At 47.8% G+C, this 26,643-nt stretch overlaps 2 protein-coding genes across 2 annotated transcripts in view; one reads left to right on the forward strand and one right to left on the reverse strand.

Annotated features, from left to right (window-relative positions):
- Nucleotides 1–26,643, forward strand: part of LOC137525597 (lysosomal dipeptide transporter MFSD1-like) — a 107,408-nt gene that overhangs the window by 32,181 nt on the left and 48,584 nt on the right. Inside the window, exons 2-4 of the mRNA XM_068246745.1 lie at nucleotides 4,892–4,992; nucleotides 7,178–7,299; nucleotides 18,080–18,135. Coding sequence (XP_068102846.1) covers nucleotides 7,253–7,299; nucleotides 18,080–18,135 — 103 coding nt within the window. The 5' untranslated portion in view covers nucleotides 4,892–4,992; nucleotides 7,178–7,252. The remainder of the gene's footprint in view (nucleotides 1–4,891; nucleotides 4,993–7,177; nucleotides 7,300–18,079; nucleotides 18,136–26,643) is intronic.
- LOC137525293 (uncharacterized) lies at nucleotides 20,012–22,070 on the reverse strand. Its single transcript, XM_068246349.1, has 2 exons — nucleotides 21,916–22,070; nucleotides 20,012–21,762 (listed from the first exon to the last, which is right to left on the reverse strand). The coding sequence occupies exons 1-2, from the start codon at nucleotides 22,068–22,070 to the stop codon at nucleotides 20,859–20,861; spliced, it is 1,059 nt and encodes a 352-aa protein (XP_068102450.1). The 3' UTR covers nucleotides 20,012–20,858.

A 26,643-nucleotide genomic window follows, 5' to 3' on the forward strand; every position in this document is an offset into this window, starting at 1 on the left:
GTCCTTGTGGTCCCACCGGATTGCCGAACGAACCGCCTTACGCTGACGAAATTGCTCGTCATAGCGCAGCCAAGCCATACCGCCATATGCCCAATACGCATTGGCGATACTATCCAAATAGCAAAAAAGCGCGGAGCAGCACTCCGGCTGCTTTTCCCCTATCACGCTAGCCATGATGTTAAAAGCCTGGAACCAGTTGCGGAAGGTACGGGGAATCAGCCTGTAACGTCTGCGTTCCTCGTCCCCTTTTTTGCTGCTGTCCGGCTTAACCTGGTCCAGGTTAAACTTTTCCAGGGGCAATAGCGAATAAATTTCAATGTACTCTCCCCCCCAAATTTTCTCTCTCACCTCTTGTTTGAGGTGGGTCCCCAAAGGGCCCTCAAAACACACATACACTTCATTCTTGGCGGCATCCGCCAACCTAATAATGTCAACTGGCGCCGCGGAACCTGCCGCGGCTGCCCCCGAGACCTCCCCCGTTGACTGAGGTACCGGGGGGGCCACTGAATTAACCAAGCCACTTACCGGCATAACCGTTGGGGGGGGAGGCCCAACTACCGGCAGGAGAGAAGAACCTGCCGTGTTAACCACCGGTGATGGGGTAAAACCCGGACCCACTCCCCCCTCACCCGTCCAGGCCGGGACCGGTGAAGGTCCCACAGGGGCGCCCTGCGCCCCTTGTAATGCCTCCCTAAGCCCCAGCAGTAATGAATTTACAATTGTCAAAGCAGAAGCAGGAGGGTTAGACACAGCAGCGACATTAGCAGCAGCAGCGGGAATAACATCACCCCCACCACCCCTGGGCACCCTCCCACTATTAGCTCTAATCGGGGCTCCCGTAAGTCCCCCAATCTCACCTGGCTGCACCGAGCATGAGCCCTGGCCAGCCGAAGCGCCGGATCCGTCTTGTCCGCCATCCTCCGATTCTTCCGCCTCCGAGGAGGAGCAACCGCTCTGCCTGGGGGAATCCCCGGCGACTCCTCTAGGAGGGCTCCCACTGTTGTTGTTTTGGGGCCTCTGGCTGTTTCTCCCGTTGCCCCGCGAGCTTGCAGTAGGGGGGGATAGTGAGGGGGCCTGCCCGTGGGTACGGGCAGCCGTTGGGGCGCCTGCCAGCGCTTTTCGGGCCTGCCCAGAAGTTGAGGCCTGCGCACCATGTCGCGCCGCCGCGGAAGGCCCAGCCGAGCCATGCGATTTCTTGCTGGATGCCGGAGCCCGCCCTCCAGGGGTGGCGGCCGTCTTGCTGCGGGTGGAGGCCCCCGCTCCCGACTTCTTCCCGCGCTGGGCAGTCCTGCTCCCCGGGCGGGGAGCCGACGCCGGGGAGGACACTGCTGACGCCGGCGGTGCTGCCGGGGAAGGTGGAAGGTTGGCACCGCCGGAAGAGCTCCGCCCAGTGTGAGGATTCCTCCCAGCCGCCTTCTTGCCTGAAGCCTTGTGTTGCTTGGCGGAAGGGGCTGGAGGGTCCGCAGAGGGGCTCCTAATGCGGCGCTGAGCTCTGGGGGATGCATCCGGACTAAGGCGCTCCGGAGGGCGGGACTTCCGAGCGCGTGTGGACACCCCTGCTGCCACGGACGGGGGATCCAGGGCTCCCATCTGGCCCAAGACCCAGTCTGGCCCCCGGGTAGCCGCCTCTTCGCGCACCCTGCGCACCAACTCCTCCACATCCATGCTTGCTGCCATGTTCAGCTTGATTCCAACGGCCTGCCCGGGAAGAGACTCCGCCCCCCCCTTATATAACCCTTTCCTTCTGCTTAACCCACCCCTCCTCGCTTCCTATTGGCCCTTAGCCTTCTGTCCACCAAGGCCCACCCCATCATGTGAGCCCTCCCCAGGCTCCCTGAGCCCGGTACGAGCTCTGCTGGACAGACTTTTTTTTTTACCCTCCAATATTCTACGAACCTGAAGTGAGAGGAATACTGAGGCTGCTATCTTCATTCCCTGACAAGCGATGCCTGGATGACATGTTGAGATTTAGGGCTGGTTCAGTCTGGCAGCTGTAGGACACAGCTAAATGCTATTCTGCAACCTAACAGAAAAGTGTTTGGCATCGGTCCCTGCCATTCAGTCTTCTCCTTGAGCCTTATAGGGGGACACAGAACTGTCCAATGCAACCACCGCTAGATGCTGCACGCGGCTTCTCTGGAATTTTGATCGACCATGACGTTAGCGCAATCACTGGCAATTGATTGTAAATGCATTGTGATGAACTCTGGCATTCATCTCAATGTGGTGGTTCAATATTGGCATTAAGCAAGGAGGACAGAAGACGGCAAACGTCCATCTGAAGCACCCCTTAGTTGGTTTTCAGTCACAGACCTGCTGCAAGCATGTAGCCAGTGGTGTCTGACTAGAGCCAAATCATGTGATCTGCATACTCTTTCTGTGTCAGTGACTTACTCAGTATTAGAGGCACAGAAGTCAGGCAGCTAGAACTGTTTATAAAAGTACTTGAGACGAGGAACCACAGGATTTTTACTCACCTGGGGCTTCTTCCAGCCCCCTGTAGTCTGGCGCAGGGACAGAATGCTCCCGGAACCGCAATCGAGGAGGCTGGGGCGGGGCATGTGACGGAGCCAGCCAGGGACTTTACCAGGGCTAACAGTGGCAGAACAGAGAGGACCAGATGGTCATTGGGGGATCTGACAGACTACAGTGGGCTGGAAGAAGCCCCAGGTAAGTAAAAGTCCTGTAGTTCCTCTTCTCTCAGGTAACGAATGAAGATCGCAGCCTTCTCAGTATTCCCCTCACTACAGGTTCCCTTTAACCTCTTGAGGACCGCAGTGTTAAACCCCTCTAAAGACCAGGCTATTTTTCACAATAAGGGCCACTGCAGCTTTAAGGGCTTGCTGCAGGGCCGCACAACACAGCACACAGGTGATTTCCCCCGTGGATCGCAACGCTGTACAAGCTAATTAGATGGTGGTTTCGCTGTCTAACAGTCTCCTAGCGGAGCTCCGCCTACCAAGTGGAGATGCGCGCGGAGCCCCAGCCCATCAGCGTGATGCGGTCGGCAATAGGTTAAAGGGGTTCTGTGGATCTTTTTAAAACAAAAAACTGACACTTACCTGGGGCTTCTACCAGTCCCCTGCAGCTGTCCTCTCCAGCCCGCCCTCAGTTCCCTGCCGCCGATTACTGTCCAATTATTTGTCTAAGTAGATAAATGCAACTGTGCCTGCGTGGCCGCACGCTTCCTGAAGCATTTTTAAAATAAAAAAATAGATACTTACCTAAGAAGGGGGAAGGCTCTGGCGGATCAGTGAATAATGGCGCGCAGCGCCTATGCATAAAAATGGCGCCGCATTTAAAAAATACACTTATCGCTATTTATCGTTAGTACTGCATAATAATGGCGCACAGGGAAAAAAGAAGAAAAACGGCACACACTAATGTTATTTATCAATAGTGGCACACACTAACGTTATTTATCAATAGTGCCGTTCATTTGCCAAACAGCAGACGTTACTGTGCACAGTAACGTTATTTATCAATAGCGCCCTACATAAGCCAAACTGCAGACGTTATTTAACTGCAAAACGGTGAATGGATTTAATGTAACACTGCCAAGGTTAGGGTTAGGCACCATCAGGGGGGTCTTAGGGTTAGGCACCACCAGGGCAGGGGGGTGGTTAGGGTTAGGCACCACCAGGGGTGGTTAGGGGTTAGTGATAGGTACAGAGAGGGTTCTGTGTGTTAACGCTAAATAACGATAAGGCTTTAACGCTAAATAACAATAAGGCTTTAACGTTAAATAACAATAAGGCTTTAACGTTAAATAGCGATAAGCAGCAAACAGATTAGCGGCAATACCGTGCGCCATTATTCACAGGCGCCATTTTCAGATGGATCCAGGCTCTGTTTCTCTCCTGGTCCCTGAGTTCCACCGCTGGCTCCCCCATTAGCAGTATCTGACCGATGGGGCGGACTGCTCTCTTCCGCTGTGGGAGGCTTCAGAAGTCTTCAGTAGCCAGAGAAGATGGGCGGGTCCACAGTGCGCATGTGCGAGCGTGCTCTCTTGCGCATGCGCAGTACAAAGCCACCCAACTTCGGAAGCACTCCCGAAGCGTCCTGTGGCTGGAGCTTTGAATGGGGGAGACAGCGCTGGAACAAGGGATCCGGGAAAGGAATGGGAAGGCTCTATAGCAGGGCTGTGGAGTTGGTACAAAAATCATCCAACTCCTCGACTCCAATTCCGAGTCTAATTTTTACAAAGGCTATGGATTTGCTTCAAAAATAAACAGTATCTGTTTAATTTAAAAAATACTTCAGAAGGTTAGGCCAAACGGAATTTGGACTTTCCTCCTCTCCCGGTCCTGCTGGCGGCTAATCTGTGCGCATGGACGACTTCAGCTTGCAGTTTAACGATTACCGGAGCTGCCAGCGGGACCGGGAGAGGAGCCAGGAGGACGCCGGGGAACCTTGCAGGCTACGGGGAGCTAGAGGAAGCCACATGTAAGTCCAAACTCCATTTTGAGCCTGAGCTCTGGGTCCCTTTAAGGTGGCCATACACTCACAGATTTCCACCCAATGTGGCAAACAGATTGATCAGATCAGAGAGGCTTTAAATCCTTCAACTCACTGCACACCGATTTTCAGTAGATTTCAGAAAATGCGTACAATGCTATGGGCTGTGAATCCACCGCTGTCTCTCCACCACCACCAATCGATGAAAATTTTCAATCTGGTCCAATTGATCATTTCAATCGAGTTATGTCAAAACTCAATTGAAATTATGAATAAGAAGACAAAATTGAATTTCCCTTTGAACTGGTTTAGTTATTATAAGGCTGGCTGTTGCTTTGCTTGTGTACATCAGCTCAGCCTAAAGTATTGTGTTAATTATTAGAATCTGCCGTGGCCGTGATGCACTATTGATCGTATCCCGTTCCTCTTGCAGCCTATTACCGCTTCGTGGTTCTGTTCTTCAACTGCTTGCTCACCTTCGGCTCGTTTTTTTGCTTTGATATTCCCAGCGTGCTGCAGGACCAGTTCCAAGGGGTAAGTGCACTGTGATCAAAACTGCAATATTTGAAAAGCTCAGGTGCATATAAATATAAGATATACCTTACAGAAAAACTGTACTGAAAAAAAGTTCCCCTGGGGGGTACTCACCTCAGTAGGGGGAAGCCTATTGATGCCTCCCCCGTCCTCCTGTGTCCCACGGCGGTCTCGCTGCAGCCCAAGAAACGCACAGGCGACAATTTGTCGGCCTGTGCAATACTAACCTTTTCTGGCTCCAGCGGGGGCGCTGTTGCGGCTCTTCTGACGGAGATAGATGGAAATATCCAATCTCCGTCGGGTCCACTCTACTGCGCAGGCGCAGGAGACTTGCGCCTGCGCAGTAGAGCGGCCTGACGGAGATCGCCCATTTCCGCCTATACCTGGAAAGAGCGGATACTGCGCCTGCGCTGAAGCCACAGAGGTAAATATTTACATCGCCGCCGCTTCGGGAGGATTTTCGCCACCACCGTGGGGACCGAGGAGGACGGGGGAAGCCTCAATAGGATTCGGAGGCTTCCCCCACCCAAGGTGAGTACCCCCCAGGAGACGTTTTTTCGTTACAGATTTTCTTTAATCTCAAGGTAAAATGCACTGTAATTACTCTTTCCTATAAGATGTCACTCACAGTCAGTATAATTAATGTGACAGCTGTAAACTCACTTTTCATAACAGGTTTTGGACTAGTCCATCTCCTCATGGGGGAACCTCAAGGTTTCCTTAAGGGCTTATTTCCACTGGGAGCCGCGGCTGTTTTCTGATTTGGCTGCAGCTTTTGTTCTGCTGCTTAGCCGCAGCCCCAATCGCTAAGCCGTGCCATGATCGGCTAGTGATTTGGCCGCATGATGCAGAAATCTGTTTCCGACCATATTTGTGCCGACATGCGAACTAAATGGCAAGCCTCTAGAAAGATATGGAGTGTTTCCTTGTTCGGATAGCAAGTGGGGAATCCTGCAGATTCTGCCCGGATTTGGGCTCAGTGGGAATAGACCCCTTATTCTTTTAGGCCCCCTGGTAATGGCATATGTACAGTATATGTACACTGCCGGTAAGTTGGGTGACTCCTGACGGCTCTCACTGCTGCCGCTCAAATTCCCAGCGGCATTAAATACTATTCCCCCTATGAGTTGTAGCAACTCAGAGGGAGATGAAATTTGGGGTCCAGGGATTGCCAGATCCCTGAATTACCCTTATGCACCCTGTGCATTATAACATTACTGCCATAGCGGCGCCCATATTCGGAGCGCTGAAACCACCTGCTTCGTGGTAAAGATGTTTATGCTATTCTATCAGCTGCACTGAGCAACCACCATTAGTAAGTGTTTTTGAAATGGAAGAAAACCATGAGAATCCCCCATAAGGAGATGAACTAGTCCAAACCCTGTTGGCAGGAGGTCAGAGCCATAATAGAATAATAACTGTAAGTGATGGCTACATAGAAATAGTCACAGTTCGTGTTACTGTTGGGCAACCGTACATCTCATTTGTGTACACAAGTATTTAACATTTTACTGCTTTTCCTAATAGAGCCCCTTTAAATTAAAGTAAGTCAAAATAACGTACCTCTTACATACAGTAGGAATCACAGTTAGGTGACCACACTTGGCTGTCTTGTCTTCACATACAGCACCTCTGTGTGACAGAAGCTTTTCTGTGACAGTTCTACACATGCGACCTCCCAGCCTAACCTATAAAGTACATTGGAGATATATGACACCAGCCTGTAAAGCAACATCTTTCCCCAGAGCCAATGTCAGCTGCTGGGACTAGTCACATGACCTTCACCCCTGCTATGGATTGGAGAGATTTATCTTATGTTTACTGTACTCTTTATTTTATTTATTTATTTTCCAGGTACACGCCATGCGATTTCCTGCCGAATAGATCATTTCCAAGAGGTTCCACTCTGATTTGCAATCGTTTTTCTGATCAATTTTCCGATCATTCCTATACAAACTCGATCAGAGTAACGAGCTGGAATTAGATTGGAAGTTTCGGAAATAACCTATTTGACCTGTCTGCATGGTGTGAAAGTGCATGGTGTGTTCCAGGAATGACAGATGTTTTGCAGGATAGAGAAACAAATTTTTTTTTTTGAAAGCTTGTTACTCCAGAATTCTTTGCCAATTCGACATGTATAGTTGTGCAAATGCATTTTCTTCTTACATTTCTGCATTGTCTACAGAACGTGACGTGTAATGGCAGTCACCCGAATGGGACGCACAGTAACAGCAGCTCTGGCTGTGTGGAGGGGCTGGGGATGACCCCAGAGCAGTATAATCTGCTATACGCTATATATGCCTGGACGTGAGTATGCTTTGCTCTCTTTCCTGCATTACACTGGATAGATAACACAAGAAGCAGAACAAACTGTTTGGCTTAATGCCCCTTGTACACGTGCATTGCAAGGGTACATTGCATTACCCTGTTTTACTGCAGGGTGATGCAACGGAAATGCTAGTCAATGGGGCCTTTTACACTTATCGTGTTGCATTGCATAGGAAGTGTTCATCCCAATGCAATCCCAACGCAAAGCCTGCAGCATGTTACCGCTCTTGAAGAGAAAAAAAAAATGATATGATTTGTATGTGTAGTACAGCTAAGAAATAAAACATGAGTAGCAGTGGCATAGCAATAGGGGTTGCAGAGGTAGCAACTGCATCAGGCCCTTGGGTCAGAGGGGCCAGCCCTCCAGCACAATATTAGCTCTCTATGGCCCTGTGCTGTTAAAGAGACACTGAAGAGAAAAAAAAATTATGATATTATGATTTGTATGTGTAGTACAGCTAAGAAATAAAACATTAAGATCAGATACATCAGTCTAATTGTTTCCAGTACAGGAAGAGTTAAGACACTCCAGTTGTTATCTCTATGCAAAAAAGCCATTAAGCTCTACGACTTTCAAAGTCGTGGAGAGGGCTGTTTTCTGACTTTTATTATCTCAACTGTTCCTGAACTATTTACTTTTTCTCTGCCAGAGGAGAATGTGAGAAAACGCAGAAAAGCCGCCGTATGTACTCAGAACAAGGCGGCTGATTCCGCGTCCAACGCGGCGGTTGGCACGCATAGGCCTACATCTAGTAGTATGGCCGAACGCGGAGAAACCGCCGCATGCCTTGATGTGCCGGATGCCGCGTCCAGCGTGGCGGGTGCTTTACATCACATGTCTGGTGTGGCTGGGACTGATAGTCCACACAGGTTCAGAAGGACGGATGCGCGCGCTGAGAGGCAGAACTTATATGACAGCCAGAAGGGAGTCAGCTGACCGAGCCGGTCAGCTGACGGTAGTACCACTTCCCATTGGTCCAGCACTTAGGGGAGGCGCTGGAGAGCGCTTTGCTATATATACTGGGTGCTGGTCATTCTCTGGTTGTCTGCCGTTGCGATCACTACGTGGTAGCACTCAGACCTTTATTGTCAGAAACTGTGTTATTATTCTGTTATACTTCAGACTAGTTCCAGGGTGTTGATGATCAAGGACCTCACACCCAAAGATTAGGAATCTGTGTTATCATTCTGTTATACTTCAGACTAGTTCCAGGGTGTTGATGATCAAGGACCTCACACCCAAAGATTAGGAATCTGTGTTATCATTCTGTTATACTTCAGACTAGTTCCAGGGTGTAGATGACTATGGAGCTCACACCCAAGACTAGGAATACTGTGTATCATCTGTGTTATACTTCAGACTAGTTCCAGAGTGTTGATGACTACGGAGCTCACACCCAAGACTAGGAATTAGCCTTACCATCCTGTTATTCTTCAGACTAGTTCCAGGGTGTTGATGATCTAGGAGCTCACACCTAAAAGACTAGACATTGTTGATTATTTGTTATGACCTTCTGCTTGCCTGACCTCTCTTCTGATCTCTGATTTGGTACTTTGCTATATCTGATACTCCGTTGCCAAACCTTGCTTGCCTTAAGACTCTGTATCAGTCTCTTCCACTGTATCTTATCTGTCTGTCTGTTGCCGACCTGGCTTGTCCGACCTCGAGAACTATCTCCTTTGTTTAGAGATAGTTCACAGATCTGTCAGTGACACTCCACCATCGGTGTCACTCACACTCTGGTCCTTCCCACTCTCAGCCTGACCCCTCCCCTTGGTGAGCCTCAGGCCATTGGAAGGAGCTTATTCTTGGGCAGTATCTCTTACTGCCTTGCACCCTCGATACGGGTGCTCTCCTCAAAGTATTACTGTTGCATCAAACACTCATCTTACTCAGGTGTCCAGAGGTTAGAGATATATCTGATTATCAGTGATACGGCAGATCATCAATAATCGGGTATATATCTGTATTCTCGGTGATACTGCAGATCACCGATAATCAGATCCTCTCTGTGTTACACCGATCGTTACAGAACGGCAGACCAAATGCAAATGGACGCACTCACCGGCCGTCTGGGCACGCTTACCACTTCGGTGGATAACATCAACCAAGTGCTGGGTAGTCACCGGGCGTTAATTGACGCTTTGTCCGGGTCTATACAAACCCTCCAGACGGCTGTGGATGAAGTGCGATCTCCTCCTAGCACAGACATACGTATGCCTGTACCTGAAAAGTTTTCTGGTCACAGATCTGACTTCCGAAATTTTAGGAGTAGAGTGTTATCTTACTTTGAGTTGAGACCTAGATCCTCAGGAACTATGGCCCAAAGGGTCACATTTATTAAAACTTTGTTGTCAGGTGATTCTCAGACCTGGGCGTACAGTCTGCCCGCCGGAGACTTAGCCCTGACCTCTGTGGAGGAATTTTTTAAAGCCATGGCTATAATTTACGATGATCCAGACATTGCCTCGACTTCTGAGCGGAAGCTCAAACTGTTACTTCAAGGCAAGAGTCCGGTTGAGGAGTATGCTGCTGAATTTAGGAGGTGGTCAGTATCAGCCAGGTGGGATACCTTTACCCTTCTGGATTGTTTCTTATCAGGGTTGTCAGATGAAGTCTCCGATCTTATGTTAAGTCAGCCTGAACCTAAGTCCATCGATGAGGCCATTTCATCGGCCATAAGGATAGATCGTCGGCTGCGCTATCAGAGACAGACCCGGGGTAGAAACTATGTGAGAATGGTATCCCACGCGGCACCTCCTGTGACTCCGCCTACTCACGTTTCGCCTCCACCTGAGCCAATGCAGATTGGCCGGTCAAAGTTGTCTCGAGTGGAGCGGAAACGCAGGATATCAGAGCAGCTTTGTCTTTATTGTGCAGAGGGGGGTCATAAAGTACAGAATTGCCCTAAGAAACCGGGAAACGCTACTGCCTAGGAGTAGTTGGGGGTAATACCCTAGGCGTGCAATTTTTACCCCTAGATGATAAACGGTTGCTTCTTCCTTGTAGTATTTCATGGGAGGATAAATCTGAAGTCACTGAAGCCTTCATTGACTCAGGCTCAGCGGCTAATTTTATGGATTACGAATTTGCAAAAAAATTGGGTATTCCGCTCACCCCGGTAAAACCACCTATTCAAGTTACGGCAGTGGATGATTCTCCTCTGCAGAGTAACAGTCCTTTGTCGCAGACTCCAGAGGTGGAAGTCACTATAGGGGTGCTGCATAGGGAGAATTTGCATTTTTTTTGTGTTACACATGACAACCTCCACGATCATTCTTGGCATGCCTTGGTTAAAACTTCATTCCCCTCAGATTAATTGGGCCACTGGTCAGCTAACAAGCTGGTCGTCCCATTGATCTCATCATTGTTTAGCAAAGGTAACCTTGGGCCAGACCAAGATTCACGTGGAGGGAGTGCCGGATCAGTATTCAGAATTTTCAGAAGTGTTTTGTCCGAAATCTGCTGATAAACTTCCTCCACATCGCCCTTTCGATTGTCCCATCAATCTCCGGTCTGGTTGTATGCTCCCTAGAGGTCATCTCTACAATTTGTCCGGGCCGGAAAAATTGGCCATGCAGGAGTACATCCGTGAAAATTTAGCTAAAGGGTTCATTCGCCCTTCCCGGTCACCTGCTGGAGCAGGTTTCTTTTTTGTAAAGAAAAAAGACGGAGGCCTACGGCCATGCATTGATTATCGGGGTCTGAATAAAATCACAGTAAAAAATCGCTATTCTTTGCCTTTGATAGATGATTTATTTACTCAGATCACCAATGCTAAGATTTTCTCAAAATTGGATTTGCGGGGTGCATACAACCTGGTGCGGATCAGAGAGGGCGATGAGTGGAAGATGGCCTTTAACACACCCGATGGGCATTACGAGTACCTGGTGATGCCCTTCGGGTTGTGTAACGCTCCGGCCGTCTTTCAGGAACTCATTAATAAGGTGTTCAGGGAGGTTTTGGGTAAATTTTGTCCTGGTATATCTGGATGATATACTAATCTTCTCAGATAACCTCTCAGAACACAGGGCTCATGTCAGATTTGTGCTGCACAAACTAAGACAGAACATGCTTTATGCATTTTTGAGGTTACATCTGTCGCCTTTTTGGGGTACATAATTTCTACCTCGGGCCTTTCTATGGACACTGCCAAAGTCTCTGCTGTCCTGGAGTGGCCTCAGCCAGTAGGACTGAAGGCTCTCCAGAGGTTCTTAGGGTTCGCAAATTACTATAGAAGGTTCATAAAAGGGTATTCCACAGTCATTGCACCCCTCACCAGTCTCACAAAAAAAGGGGCAGATACCAACCACTGGTCTCCTGAAGCTTTGGCTGCTTTCTCCACTCTGAAGGAACTATTTTGTTCTGCACCCATTTTGAGACACGTTGACACATCCTATCCCTTTATCGTAGAGGTGGATGCCTCAGAGGTCGGGGTGGGGGCTGTGCTGTCTCAGCATTCTGGGTTGCAGGGAAGATTACACCCATGTGCCTATTTTTCCCGTAGGTTTTCACCAGCAGAGAAATACTACGATATAGGCAACAGGGAGCTCCTAGCCATTAAATTGGCCTTTGAAGAATGGCGTCATTGGCTAGAAGGAGCAGAACATACGATTACAGTTTACACTGATCACAAAAATTTGGAATACATTGAGGGGGCTAAGAGATTGAGTCCCCGTCAGGCTCGATGGTCACTGTTTTTCTCGAGATTCAGATTTGTAATTACGTATACTCCGGGTAGTAAAAACGTTAAACCAGATGCTTTATCCAGATGCTTTGAGCCAGAGACAGCACAGCCCTCAGACCCAGAGACTATTATCCCACAGAAAGTGGTATTGGCAGCCACAGAGACCTAGAAGAACTGGATGGAGACTTTAAGCCTGCACGCAGCGGCGCAAGAGGGCCCCCCGCCAGAGCCCTGCGCTGCCCGGACCAATGAGTTCCGGGCAGCGCTATGGGCTGGATCGGAGACGTCTGACGTCAGGACGTCGGCTGACGTCCATGACGTCATTCCGATCGTCGCCATGGCGACAGGAGAAGCCAAACAGGGGAGCGCGTTATATACGCGTTCCCCTGTTTGCTATTGTTGCCGGCGATGATCGAACTAGAGGGACACATGCGCCCTCTAGTGGAGTTTCATGTAGCTACCACTCTGGTAGCGTTACATGAAACATAAAAAACAAAATAAAAAAAAATGGATTTCTGCAATTTTTGCAGAAAAAATTAACCGCCAAGGAGGTTAAGTCCCTTCCAGCAGGATGTTCCTGAGGGAAAGCCTGAAGGGGTCATGTTTGTACCATTGCCGTTTCGTCTCCAGATATTGCAGAAGTTCCACTCCCACAAGAATGCTGGACATCCTGGGGCCGCCAGAACACAGGACCTTGTTGCTAGGTGTGCTTGGTGGCCTTCATTGGCAACTGATTGCAAGGAGTATGTGAGAGAATGTGCAGTGTGTGCAAAAAGCAAACCCTCCCGTCTGGCACCTGTGGGAACATTGCAGCCTTTGCCCACCCCGAGTGAACCATGGACCCACTTGTCCATGGATTTTGTGGGTGAGCTCCCCAGGTCTGAAGGCATGTTGGTCATTTGGGTGGTAGTCGACAGATTCAGTAAAATGCCCCATTTCGTGCCCCTGAAAGGACTCCCATCGGCCCAGGAGTTGGCCGATCTTTTCATCATGCACATTTTCCGGCTACATGGCATCCCGGAAAATGTAGTGTCAGATCGGGGAGTCCAATTTGTTTCTAAATTTTGGAGGGCATTTTGTCATCAATTGGGCATGGAACTGTCGTTTTCGTCGGGCTACCACCCACAGACCAATGGTCAGACCGAGAGAATTAACCAGTCACTGGAACAGTTTCTAAGGTGTTATGTCGCAGATGCGCAAAATGATTGGGTCAAGTTCTTGCCGTTTGCAGAATTTGCACACAATAATTTGAAAAGCTCTTCCTCTAGATTCTCTCCATTTCAGGTGGTAACTGGAAAGTTGCCTAAGTTCTCCCCACTGCCAGTAGCTTCCACTCCGTTTCCAGCTTTGGAGGCTTGGCAGGAGTCTTTTAAGAACATTTGGGGGATCGTGAAAAAAAATCTAGAGAAGGTCTTTCAGAGTCAGAAAGGTCAAGCTGACAAGAAACGTTTCATAGAGTGGAAGTTCCGGCCAGGAGACTTGGTCTGGGTGTCCACTCGTCATTTGACTTTAAAACAGCTTTCGCCCAAGTTAGGACCCAGATTTGTGGGTCCTTTCCCAGTAACCAGGAAAATCAACAATGTTACTTATGCCATTGATCTTCCTGCCAGCATGCGTGGGGTAAGATCGTTCCATGTATCCCTGCTTAAGCCAGCAGTACATGTAGGTTCCACTCCTCCTCCCCGTGTGATGGTGGATGACCAACCTGAGTATGAAGTGGAAAAGATTTTAGACTCACGTATAGTACAGAACTCGGTACAGTATTTGGTCCACTGGAAGGGTTATGGCATAGAGGAAAGAACATGGGTACCTGATTGCCGCATGCATGCGGATGAATTAAAGAAGGAATTCCACACCCTACATCCTGAGAAACCGGGTAGGAGCTGTTCCGGAGTCCACTCCTCAGAGGGGGGGATACTGTGAGAAAACGCAGAAAAGCCGCCGCGTGTACTCAGAACAAGGCGGCTGATTCCGCGTCCAACGCGGCGGTTGGCACGCGTAGGCCTACATCTAGTAGTATGGACGGACGCGGAGAAACCGCTGCATGCCTTGATAGCGGTGCAGCGGATTCCGCGTCCAGCGTGGCGGGTGCTTTACATCACATGTCTGGTGTGGCTGGGACTGATAGTCCACACAGGTTCAGAAGGACGGACGCGCGCGCTGAGAGGCAGAACTTATATGACAGCCAGAAGGGAGTCAGCTGACCAAGCCGGTCAGCTGACGGTAGTACCACTTCCCATTGGTCCAGCACTTAGGGGAGGCGCTGGAGAGCGCTTTGCTATATATACTGGGTGCTGGTCATTCTCTGGTTGTCTGCCGTTGCGATCACTACGTGGTAGCACTCAGACCTTTATTGTCAGAAACTGTGTTATTATTCTGTTATACTTCAGACTAGTTCCAGGGTGTTGATGATCAAGGACCTCACACCCAAAGATTAGGAATCTGTGTTATCATTCTGTTATACTTCAGACTAGTTCCAGGGTGTTGATGATCAAGGACCTCACACCCAAAGATTAGGAATCTGTGTTATCATTCTGTTATACTTCAGACTAGTTCCAGGGTGTAGATGACTACGGAGCTCACACCCAAGACTAGGAATACTGTGTATCATCTGTGTTATACTTCAGACTAGTTCCAGGGTGTTGATGACTACGGAGCTCACACCCAAGACTAGGAATTAGCCTTATCATCCTGTTATTCCTCAGACTAGTTCCAGGGTGTTGATGATCTAGGAGCTCACACCTAAAAGACTAGACATTGTTGATTATTTGTTATGACCTTCTGCTTTCCTGACCTCTCTTCTGATCTCTGATTTGGTACTTTGCTATATCTGATACTCCGTTGCCAAACCTTGCTTGCCTTAAGACTCTGGATCAGTCTCTTCCACTGTATCTTATCTGTCTGTCTGTTGCCGACCTGGCTTGTCCAACCTCGAGAACTATCTCCTCTGTTTAGAGATAGTTCACAGATCTGTCAGTGACACTCCACCATCGGTGTCACTCACACTCTGGTCCTTCCCACTCTCAGCCTGACTCCTCCCCTTGGGGAGCCTCAGGCCATTGGAAGGAGCTTATTCTTGGGCAGTATCTCTTACTGCCTTGCACCCTCGATACGGGTGCTCTCCTCAAAGTATTACTGTTGCATCAAACACTCATCTTACTCAGGTGTCCAGAGGTTAGAGATACTGTATATCTGATTATCGGTGATACTGCAGATCATCAATAATCGGGTATATATCTGTATTCTCGGTGATACTGCAGATCACCGATAATCAGATCCTCTCTGTGTTACACCGATCGTTACAGAGAGGTCATTAGTTCACAGACTGCTCTGAAAGAATCATTTTGAATGCTGAGTGTTGTGTAATCTGCACATATTAGAGAATGATGCAATGTTAGAAAAAACACTATATACCTGAAAATAAAAATATGAGAATATTTTCTTTGCTGCTAATCTTGTAGTAATTATTCATAGCACACAACCAATTCACTATATCATATATTTTTTTTCGCTTCAGTGTCTCTTTAATAATCACTTCTATAGATGCTTTAATGGTAGTGATCATTAACAAACTGTTTCCCATCCCCTTCTTGCACCTCTGACACTGTCACTGGCAGGTTTTTGTGCGCCATATCAATTGTTATGTATAGAGTGCTTGGGGGGCCCCATGTAAAACTTGTACCAGAGCCCATAGCTCCTTAGCTTTGCCGCTGATTAGGAGCAGAGACATAAGTCTAATATTGTTTCCAGTACAGTAAGAGTTAAGAAACTCCAGCAGTTATCTATGCAAAAGAGCCATTGAGCTCCACGACTTTCAATATCGCAAAGAGCTCTGTCTTCTGAAGCTTAATATCTCAACTGTCAGTCACTGTATTTTCTTTTTCCTGCAGAGGACAGGTCAAATGTTTTGCTAGCCTGCTCTGTAAAATCATTTAGCATGATGAGTAGTATGTAAACTGCAAATATTAGAGAATTATGCATTGTTATGAAAAAAACTATATAACTGAAAATAAAAAATATGACAATATTTTCTTTGCTACTAATGTTCTAGTACTACACGTACAATTCATTATATCATTATTCTTTTTTTCACTTCAGTGTCTCTTTAAAGCTCAGTGCTTTGAGTAATAGAAGTCAATGGGCGATGCAGTAAGTGTGAACAACAGAGCGCAGTGCATCAAGGCGAGGACCGACAGGAATCACGGTGATGTACTTCCTGTCTAGCAGAGAATATGTCACTGAGCGGGAGGGGGGTACGGCGCTATGCATATGACCATGTCGGTGCACACTGCCTCGGGGTAATATATTTGTCATTTTTTTGCATTGCGGCGGGTTGTAGCAGGATCTCATTGCAACGCAAAAATCAGGTGTAAAACCGACCTGAATGTTTTCGAAACTTCTGTCCAAAACTGTAAATCTGTAAATGTTCATGCAGGAAAGATAAAAAGTCTATAAGTAGTTTAATTTATACAGGCGGCAGTACGGCAGTACTGTCACTGCCTCTACATTGCCTGTTTGTCTACGTTGCTAATCGCTCAAGTTTTTTATATAGCCAGTCAACGCCTTCCTACAAAATTCACACAGCAGAGTGAGCCCGTTGTGTTGGAGGAGGAGATTGGGCCGAAAGGCCTGGATCCCACTAGAGCGCTTTCATGAGTGATTTATACTTTCTAGCAATCACCGGTGATTCCAAAAATGTCAAGGCTGCTGAAAGTGAATGACCAGCGTAATTAGCGTTTCCTATGTGACTCTGACTCCCGACCCCTCAGTTTAAAAAACCACCGACCCCAACTCCGACTCCACAGTCCTGCATAAATGTGACAGCGACTGAATACTGCAGATAGCTGCCCATATGTACTGTCTTCATTGCTGCCATGCATTTCTGTGGCATTTTCCTGGTACTTCAAACCAGCCAGGGATACACCTGTGTAAAGGAACCCTAAGGTCCCTGAGTACACTTCTGCGCTTCTCTGCATTTTTCATCAACTAATCAATGTTACAGACTGATGCCCATTTGTCACGGTCACTTATGTGCTTAGTGACAGCAGCGGCTACTGATGAGTGCTCTCTCCGAGGCGTACTTTTGCAAGGAAGCGTGCAGCGGTGTGGGTTTGCTTGGCGTGCATGTCTTGAATTTGTGGGCCACAAGGCACAAACTTAATGAATGTGGGTCAGCGTTCGCTTGCGAATATGAATTTATGCCTAAAGGCCTATTTACGGTAAGCCAAGATTGCCACTAGCAAGTTGCTGTAGTACTGCAGCTACAGTAGTGTGTATGCACCTGTGAGTTGACTAGAGTTTGTCCTGTTCCTGTCTGATGCTGGTCCTTGCTTGTGTGAGAACCCGATCCGTTGGCGACCTCTGCACTGACTATCTGCTCTGGTACCAACCTTGGCCTGTCTGAGAATCAGATTTGTTGCTGACTTCTGCTCCATTCAATTGCCTGCTTTGTTGCCGAATCCTGCCTGTTGATCACCTTCCTCTTGGTGTACCTGAACCTGCTACCGGCAATCCTGCTATCACTGTTGTCAAGACTAGTCATCCAGGCGTCTGTCCAGTTTACCATCTGGTTCACCGCCTGTGGAGGAGTCCACCTGCCATTGGACTAACTTCCTACTGGAACACCCAGCTCTCCTGCCCTTTGTTATCCACTGTTCTCTGTTCCCACTCCAGAGACAGTTGACGGTAACTTGCAAGAAAAGCTGTACTCATCTAAGTGGTTCTACAAGACACAGGTATGTGGTATTCTGTAACCTGATAGGTGAGCAAGTGTGTTCAGGCACTAATAGAGGCATTTCATACCTGAGGAAAGATTTTCCTATTTAGGGTCATTTTACACTTAATCAGTTGCTCTCAGTTATAACTGAAACAAAACTTATTTTCAGAGTAATGCCCATGTTTTCCTATGGCTCAGTTCCCACAATATGCATTTTAACTTAAAAAACTTTTTCACAATGCACTACTATGGAAAAAATGCATACCAACGCGTACAAATACATACTAACGCACACTAAGTGTAAAAGGACCTGTAGGGTTATGACTGTATCTCAATACTATTTTCTCTTTTTCAGCAATGCCTTGGTATTGGTCTTTGCTGGACTTCTCATCGACAAACTAGGAAACAGATGTGAGTTATAAAGATGTGTCAGTTACTCTAAGGCTAGGTCCACACTAGACCCAGTTGCAGGACGGATGCAGCAGTCCGTGCTCAGGGGAACTCCCGCGGAACGCAAACGGATCCGTTTTACCAAAAAGTGCATCCGTTTTGCATCCGTTTCCGGTCCGTTTTTAACCCCAAAAAACGGACAGAAAACGTTTCTATGCCTTTCAATGGAATTGAAGCCAAAAGGGAGGAGTTTTTGGGACAATAATCAATAAATTTGAATGGTAATTCAATGGGCAGGACATGGGTGTGGTCAATTCAGTGGGCAGGACATGGGTGTGGTTAATGTTTTCAAAAAAAAGGTTAAATAACCTTTTTTGAGCATGGGGAATGTAGTTGCGGTGGCTGTGGGAGTGGATTTGGAACAATAGCAGGGAAGTGGGAGTGGTTTTTCTGTAAAGAAAGTAGATGAGCACCATGTAAGGATATTTTTAATGTACAGGGGAGTGTTTTGGGAGTGGCTTTGATGTCTATTGTGTGAAACACCTGTTTTCAGCACATTCCAGCAGGAGAGCACTCCAGCCACTCCAGCACTGCTGCCCAGCCAAGGCCATGGACCCCATTGTCTTTATGTACTGGCTTAACCTAGCCTGGCTGGGTGTCCTGCTGTACTATGCCGGAAACCTCCTGGAGTCAAGTCGGAGACGGTGGTGGGTGCATCCCCTGTTACAAGAGAGGGAGAGGAAAGGGCAGTTCTCTCAGCTCTACAGAGACCTCAGACGACACCCACCAAAGTTCTTCAACTACTGCCGGATGTCTGTGAGTGTGTAAGTACACTTGATTAACAATTTTACCTATACTTTACCTTGTCCTGTTCCCATATTTGTCACATTGCTAATGGTGTTTTCCTTTCCTTTTTGAAGCTTTGATAAACTTCTGGAGATGTTGAGGCCCCATCTTCAGAAGAAAGACACCAGGTTGCGGAAGTCCATCACCCCAGAGGAACAACTTCTGATCACCTTGCGGTAAGTAATGTCTGCTTTACCTATACCACTTTTCATTTTGTATTGATGAGGAGACAATTTTGTAAACAAACAAAAACTTTATTTTTTTTGGAGTTTTTATTGAAAAACTACCAACATGGTAGGTTATAAAGTTCTCCTTCCAACCTGGAAGAGACAGGTTCAGAACATGTACTTGCTGTTCAGGCATTCAAGTCTTTACATTTTGTGTCTTTGTTTTCCCCTTCCCCCCAGAACACATGTCTTGCACATGACCGGGGTCAGCCCAGCTTGGACAATAGACAATTGTCTTTGCTATCTGCTGTTCAGGGAGAAAGATTAGCTCTATTGACCCCGGGGGGGGGGGGTGGGACATTGGCCATGAGCAGCAAACATCGGTAGTGCAAAGTAATTTAAAGTGCAGTACCTAGAACACATCTTAAAATTTCTATAAAATGTAAACAATGTTGCTCACAAGGTGGATCCCACACACTGCCTGCCTCAGTAGATTGAGCTACCTGCCATTGTAGGCCTAGGATCAACATCATCCCTTTGTCGTGCTGATGGAAAGCTACGTTGGGCATGTGTTGATCACAAGGCCTTCAAAGGCAGGTAGCAAATCTAGTGAACCAGGGGGTGTGGGACATTGGCCATGAGCATCAAAGCTCTATAGTGCAAAGTAATTTAAGTGCAGTACCTAGAACACATCTTAAAATTTCTATAAAATGTCAACAATGTTGCTCACAAGGTGGATCCCACACACTGTCTGCCTCAGTAGATTGAGCTACCTGCCATTGAAGGCCTAGGATCAACTTCATCCCTTTGTCGTGCTGATGGAAAGCTACGTTGGGCATGTGTTGATCACAAGGCCTTCAAAGGCAGGTAGCAAATCTAGTGAACCAGGGGGTGTGGGACATTGGACATGAGCATCAAAGCTCTATAGTGCAAAGTAATTTAAGTGCAGTACCTAGAACACATCTTAAAATTTCTATAAAATGTCAACAATGTTGCTCACAAGGTGGATCCCACACACTGCCTGCCTCAGTAGATTGAGCTACCTGCCATTGAAGGCCTAGGATCAACTTCATCCCTTTGTCGTGCTGATGGAAAGCTACGTTGGGCATGTGTTGATCACAAGGCCTTCAAAGGCAGGTAGCAAATCTAGTGAACCAGGGGGTGTGGGACATTGGACATGAGCATCAAAGCTCTATAGTGCAAAGTAATTTAAGTGCAGTACCTAGAACACATCTTAAAATTTCTATAAAATGTCAACAATGTTGCTCACAAGGTGGATCCCACACACTGCCTGCCTCAGTAGATTGAGCTACCTGCCATTGAAGGCCTAGGATCAACTTCATCCCTTTGTCGTGCTGATGGAAAGCTACGTTGGGCATGTGTTGATCACAAGGCCTTCAAAGGCAGGTAGCAAATCTAGTGAACCAGGGGGTGTGGGACATTGGACATGAGCATCAAAGCTCTATAGTGCAAAGTAATTTAAGTGCAGTACCTAGAACACATCTTAAAATTTCTATAAAATGTCAACAATGTTGCTCACAAGGTGGATCCCACACACTGCCTGCCTCAGTAGATTGAGCTACCTGCCATTGAAGGCCTAGGATCAACTTCATCCCTTTGTCGTGCTGATGGAAAGCTACGTTGGGCATGTGTTGATCACAAGGCCTTCAAAGGCAGGTAGCAAATCTAGTGAACCAGGGGGTGTGGGACATTGGACATGAGCAGCAAATCCTACTTTTTAGGATCTTGTTCATGAAACAAAGAGTAGTTTCCACCTATTTGCTGGGGAGACGTATTAAGGGGGCTGGGTTGCATACTGCCACCTAGCTGAGTATAAACGGGACGTTCATCTGCTTGAGAGGGAGGGAAGGAAGGGCCTTGCTGATAACTCTGGTATGACTGAGAGGGAGATGGACCCTGGTATGGCTGAGTGTGAGAAGGTTGCCATGCGCTAGGTGGCCTACTTGTTGCAGTTGAGAATTCAAAATGACTTTTGATACACTCAAGCAAACTACACTGGCACTGTATTAAACGATGTCGTGGCACTTGTTCCATGAAAGGCAAAAGTGACATCACCGAGTAGTACACTTGGCTGTTCTGGTGTTGCATTATCCGGTCAATCTCGTGGCGATGCTGCATGTGTAGAGATTGAATCTGCTCCTGAAACATCTGCCTTTCCTTTTGGAGTACTTGGTTGGATTCATCTAATTGATTTTTTAGCATTTCTATGTGTTGCAAATATTGTTGTGATAGACCAGAACTTGGATCCTGTAGTCTTCGTGAAACCATACTTTCTTGATTGCGCATCATTCCCACCAAACTTGAAACAGCTCCAGCCATCTGAACATTAGCTGTTCTGCTCTGTCCACGAGCACTTGTAGGGCGAGCAGCTGGTCGTCTGGCTTCTGAACGAGTGGTTTCAGCATTTGCTTTGTCGGTGGCAGGTTGTGCGTCTGGCCGTGGAGTAGATGTGGAAGGGGTTGGTGACTCAGATGTCATAGAATCATCCTCTACTATGTCATCCACGTTGATGGTTGTCAAGTCTTCAAAGGAATGTTCAGGGGACGAATCCCTATTTGTCGCGGCAGGTGCTTCATTAGAATCATCCATGAGTGCATCAAAATTATCTTCAGTACTGTGGGTAGAAAATAAACAGCAATGGTTACATGTGTGAAAAGTAGAGGCGCATCGGTGTTTACAAAAAAAAAAATTGAACTACAAAGATTAAACTGTTGTGGGAGAGCATACACATAACAGCAATTTCAAGTTGCAAACGTCACTCACTCACCCTCGCGCTTGTACGAGTGGTCGTAAGAATGAAAGAAGGCGAGTGTGGCAATATGGAGTCCTTTTCGATGCCCCACTTCCACTTCTCTGTTCGTCTTTCTCCACCTTAAGTTCCTTGACAAAACTGTCCCGTATACTTCGCCATTTTGTCTTCATTTTTTCAACTGTGTAAACAACAAACAAACAATATGTTGTCATTTCATTTCAGGTTCCTTGCGACGGGACAAAGCTATGCAAGTTTACATCTAACATTCAGAGTGGGCAAAAGCACCGTCGCCAACATCGTGAACAGGACAAGCCGGGTGATCTGGAGCAAGCTCGTCGAGAAGTACATGCCGGTTCCCGACTCTAAAAAGTGGATAGAGGTTGCTGAACTGTTCTGGGATAGGTGCAACTTCCCAAACTGCCTAGGAGCCATCGACGGCAAACATGTGCGGCTACAGAAGCCAGCGAGGAGTGGGAGTCTGTATTTTAATTATAAAAAGTACTTTAGTTTGGTACTCCTTGCTGTAGCCGACGCAGACTACAAGTTTGTATACGTCGACGTTGGCTCCTACGGCGGTTCAAGTGACTCGGGGATATTCCGGCGCTCCAGGTTACATGGACTACTGAATGAGGACCGGCTGGACGTCCCCGGGGACAAGCCATGGCCTGGAAGAACATCGCCCAGCTACCCCTACGTGTTTGTTGGCGACGAGGCCTTTGCCTTGTCACACCATGTCATGCGGCCGTATGGGATAAGAGGCCTCGGCCGCCAGCAACGCGTGTTCAATTACCGGTTGACAAGGGCTCGTAGGATGGTGGAGTGTACATTTGGCATCATGTCGAACAAGTGGAGGATGTTCCACTCGCCACTACAGCTGAGCCCTGCCAACGCCACAGCTGTAGTTAAAGCAGCTTGCATCCTCCACAACTTTGTTCGACAGGAGCAAGGGTACAATCTCCAGCATGCCGACATGGACTACTTGCCCCAAATTCGCCGGTATGCGACAAGGGGTAGGGTTCAGGCCCAGAGGAATCGGGATCGGTTGGCACAGTACTTCTTGTCGCCGGAGGGGTACTTCCCATACCAAGACATTATTGTGCCTCTTTGAGTGGACATTGTTGTTGCTGTACTTGTTTTTGTTTTTTTTAGTGGGTGGGTGATGGGGGGGGGGGGTTGATTACGCTGTTTTTAGTTACACATTTTATATGTAAATTTTTAATTGTTTCTTTCTTTGTTTAATAAACTTTTTCCAAACTTTTTACAGATGAGTGTTCTTATAAATGCAACATGTGTGGCACTGGGGAAGCCAGTTTAGGAGACACTTCAGGGGGGCAGAGCATTTTTGAGACACTGAGGGGGCTAGATTGAGGGGGGGGGGCAGAGAGTGGCAGTTTAGGAGACACTTCAGGGGGGCAGAGCATTTTTGAGACACTGAGGGGGGGGTAGATTGAGGGGGGGGGGAGGGGACGGTGGGGGGCAGAGAGTGGCAGTTTAGGAGACACTTCAGGGGGGCAGAGCATTTTTGAGACACTGAGGGGGGGGTAGATTGAGGGGGGGGGGGGACGGTGGGGGGCAGAGAGTGGCAGTTTAGGAGACACTTCAGGGGGGCAGAGCATTTTTGAGACACTGAGGGGGGGTAGATTGAGGGGGGGGGGAGGGGACGGTGGGGGGCAGAGAGTGGCAGTTTAGGAGACACTTCAGGGGGGCAGAGCATTTTTGAGACACTGAGGGGGGGGTAGATTGAGGGGGGGGGAGGGGACGGTGGGGGGCAGAGAGTGGCAGTTTAGGAGACACTTCAGGGGGGCAGAGCATTTTTGAGACACTGAGGGGGGGGTAGATTGAGGGGGGGGAGGGGACGGTGGGGGGCAGAGAGTGGCAGTTTAGGAGACACTTCAGGGGGGCAGAGCATTTTTGAGACACTGAGGGGGGGTAGATTGAGGGGGGGGAGGGGACGGTGGGGGGCTAAAGAGTGGCAGTTTAGGAGACACTGGAGGGGGGGGGGGCAGAGAGTGGCATTTAGATTACTTAAAAACATGTATTTCAAACCACACAGATATGAGGGGGCACACTTACGTTCCTTGGCCTGCTTCCTGGATGGAAACTTGTCATACTCAGGAACAAATTGTTTTGTGATCTCCTCCCATACCCTCCTGGCATGCTGTAGGTCACTATAGAGGTCATTCTTCTTATCGTACAGCTCTGGCCGCTCTTGGACGGCCATAATGAAGTCCTCCACATTGATGAAGCTCCTGGGCATGATGGCTGCACTCGTGTCTCTCCCAGCTCGTAAACAGGAAGCTGTCAGAGATGACGTTGAGGGGAGGAGAAGGAAGTTCAGGCTTTCCGTTTTGTCATCCGTTTTTGGTGCTATTTTGCCTTTGGAGATGGAGATGCGTTTTCCCATTGCTTTGCGCTACCCATCCGTGTATCCGTGGTCCGTGAAAATGCAGCAGATCCGGACCTTCCGTTCAGGTTTTGAAAACGGGTCCCCGCAAACGCAGACGGATCCGTTTTTTACTTGGGTGAGGCTGGCTGCTATTTTCAACATTAGTATCCGGGACTCCGTTTTTCATCCGGTTTGAAAAACGCAGCCACGGATACGTTTCCGGACCTAGTGTGGACTAGGCCTAACACCGAGGCCTGCTATAGACATGAAACAGTGGCAGAGACTGTGACATAAACATGCTTGCTCTGACTAGCTGGGCGTGCATGTTTATGACAACCCAGTGCCAGGCTTATTTGTGACAGTGGCCAACAATATGTCCTATCATATGAGTTGGCATATGAGGGACTTGTGGACATGAGAAATTATGTTTTGTCTCTCTGCACATTTCTCTCTCGATCATTGGATCTATGAGATTTTGATTTTATTTTACATATCATCCTCTGTGACGCTATACGAGTACCTCCTTGTAATATACATATATGCGTTATGTAGGTTATCCAGATTCCTCAAGTTGGATTCCTGGTACTGATGCTGTAAAGGGAAAACCAGGAGCCAAATGGTGTAGTATCGTTAGGTGATCAAAATACACAGAAATTGAGAGTACTGGATACTCAGGTTGCAGCACTTGAAACCACCATATGCGCCTTTGGGAAAATAACCGTCCCAACTCGGTATTGCAAATCCTCCGGATTCTGGTCAATTGCTCTCCTTAGGGGTTTCCAAATTGTAGGTGAGTACAAATAGGAAAAACTATCAACTCCAGAGAGACTAATGAATGGATTTTAGGGAGGTGCCCAGTAAGAAATATCCTGTATGTTGTGTTCTATAGAACTATAAATTAAATAAATACAGAGGGTACTGCAGCACACAACAGGAAAACAGTGACAGGGGCTCTTGGTTACGCTTTAACGCGTTTAAGCTCACCAACTGCGCCAAAGTGTCCCCGATCTGGTGAGTCCTACTCTAACCAGGCAAAAATGATAGTTTTTATCAGCGTTCTAGTGGGAACCATGCCAAAAGCCCAGGGGTCAGCTAAATGGGAGAATGAAATTAAAAACACCTCACCTTCTACTAGCTACTATCTGAACTATGAGCACCGCTCATTTATAGGCTTAACTGTGCTAGAGGTGGGCGTGGTTATGCACGCTCACAGGGGAACGTAATATAAGCCAAGGGATGAGCAGCACAAACCAAATTTTATGCAATACTATGCAAAGCATGCACGCAGCACTGGAGACCTCCAATCTCCATAAGAAATATATAAATTCAGAGGGTACTGCAGCACACAACAGGAAACCAGTGACAGGGGCTCTTGGTTACGCTTTAACGCGTTTAAGCTCACCAACTGCGCCAAAGTGTCCCTGATCTGGTGATTTTAAATTAAAAATAGGTGATTGGTAAATTAAAAATAGATAGAGGTATCTTCCCTCTTCTGAAGATGCACACCAATTTAATGGAAAAGATTTTTATTGATAAAGATCAGTCTTGGCAACATGTTTTGCGGGTAATCGCCCGCTTCCTCAGGTCAATAACAGAGTAAACCTGCTCTGTAGACTGTATGGAATGTTGGCGCCTATATAGTTTAGCCTTTAGAGGCAGAGGATCAGAAGGACAGGCAGGCAGCTGGTATTGTTTTTAAATAAATATGGCAACCTCCATATTCCTCTCACTTCAGGTTCCCTTTCAACAAAGCAGAAACATTAGGCTACCCTTCCCTTAACCCTCTGGCGACAGCTCCATGCCGTGAATGCGGCGGCAGCCCCAGGACACTCCACGCCAATTGGCGTGAAGTCCTTGGGCGGGGTTTTGCAGATCACGCGTGTCGTCGATGCACGTGCATCTCCGCTTCAATGACGGAGCTCTCCGTCATCAGTCTCCCAGTGGCAATTGCCGCTAGGAGACTGTTAGACTGCAAAACCGCAGTCTATTTGCTCTGTACAGAGCTACGATCTATGGCAGCACTGTACTGGGGACAGCCGTGTGACACGGCTGTCCTCCTGTGCGGCAAGGAAGCGATCCGTTGCGATAGGCTGAAGCCTATGACAGCTGAAGCCTATGACAGCCGATCGCACTGATTGGCTGGCAGGGGAGGGAGGGAGAGTAACAAAACTTTTGTTAAATGCAGATTTATTAAAAATAATTAAATAAATATTTAGAAAAAAAATAAATAAACATCCTGGGAGCAATCACAGCCCACCAACAGAAATCTCTGTTGGTGGGCAGAAAAGGGGGCGGGGGAATCACTTGAGTGCTGAGCTGTGCTGCCCTGCAGTGAGCCCTTAATGCTGGTCACTAGG

This window comes from Hyperolius riggenbachi, chromosome 7, assembly GCF_040937935.1.
Source record: "Hyperolius riggenbachi isolate aHypRig1 chromosome 7, aHypRig1.pri, whole genome shotgun sequence".
NCBI lineage: Eukaryota > Metazoa > Chordata > Amphibia > Anura > Hyperoliidae > Hyperolius > Hyperolius riggenbachi.

Bases quoted from the DNA above. Each gene is read 5' to 3' on its own strand.
- LOC137525293 (XM_068246349.1), bottom strand. From the start codon at position 22,070: ATGAAGACAAAATGGCGAAGTATACGGGACAGTTTTGTCAAGGAACTT. The intron at 21,763-21,915 runs GTGAGTGAGTGA...TTCTACCCACAG, and splicing joins CCACTCGTACAAGCGCGAGG to TACTGAAGATAATTTTGATG.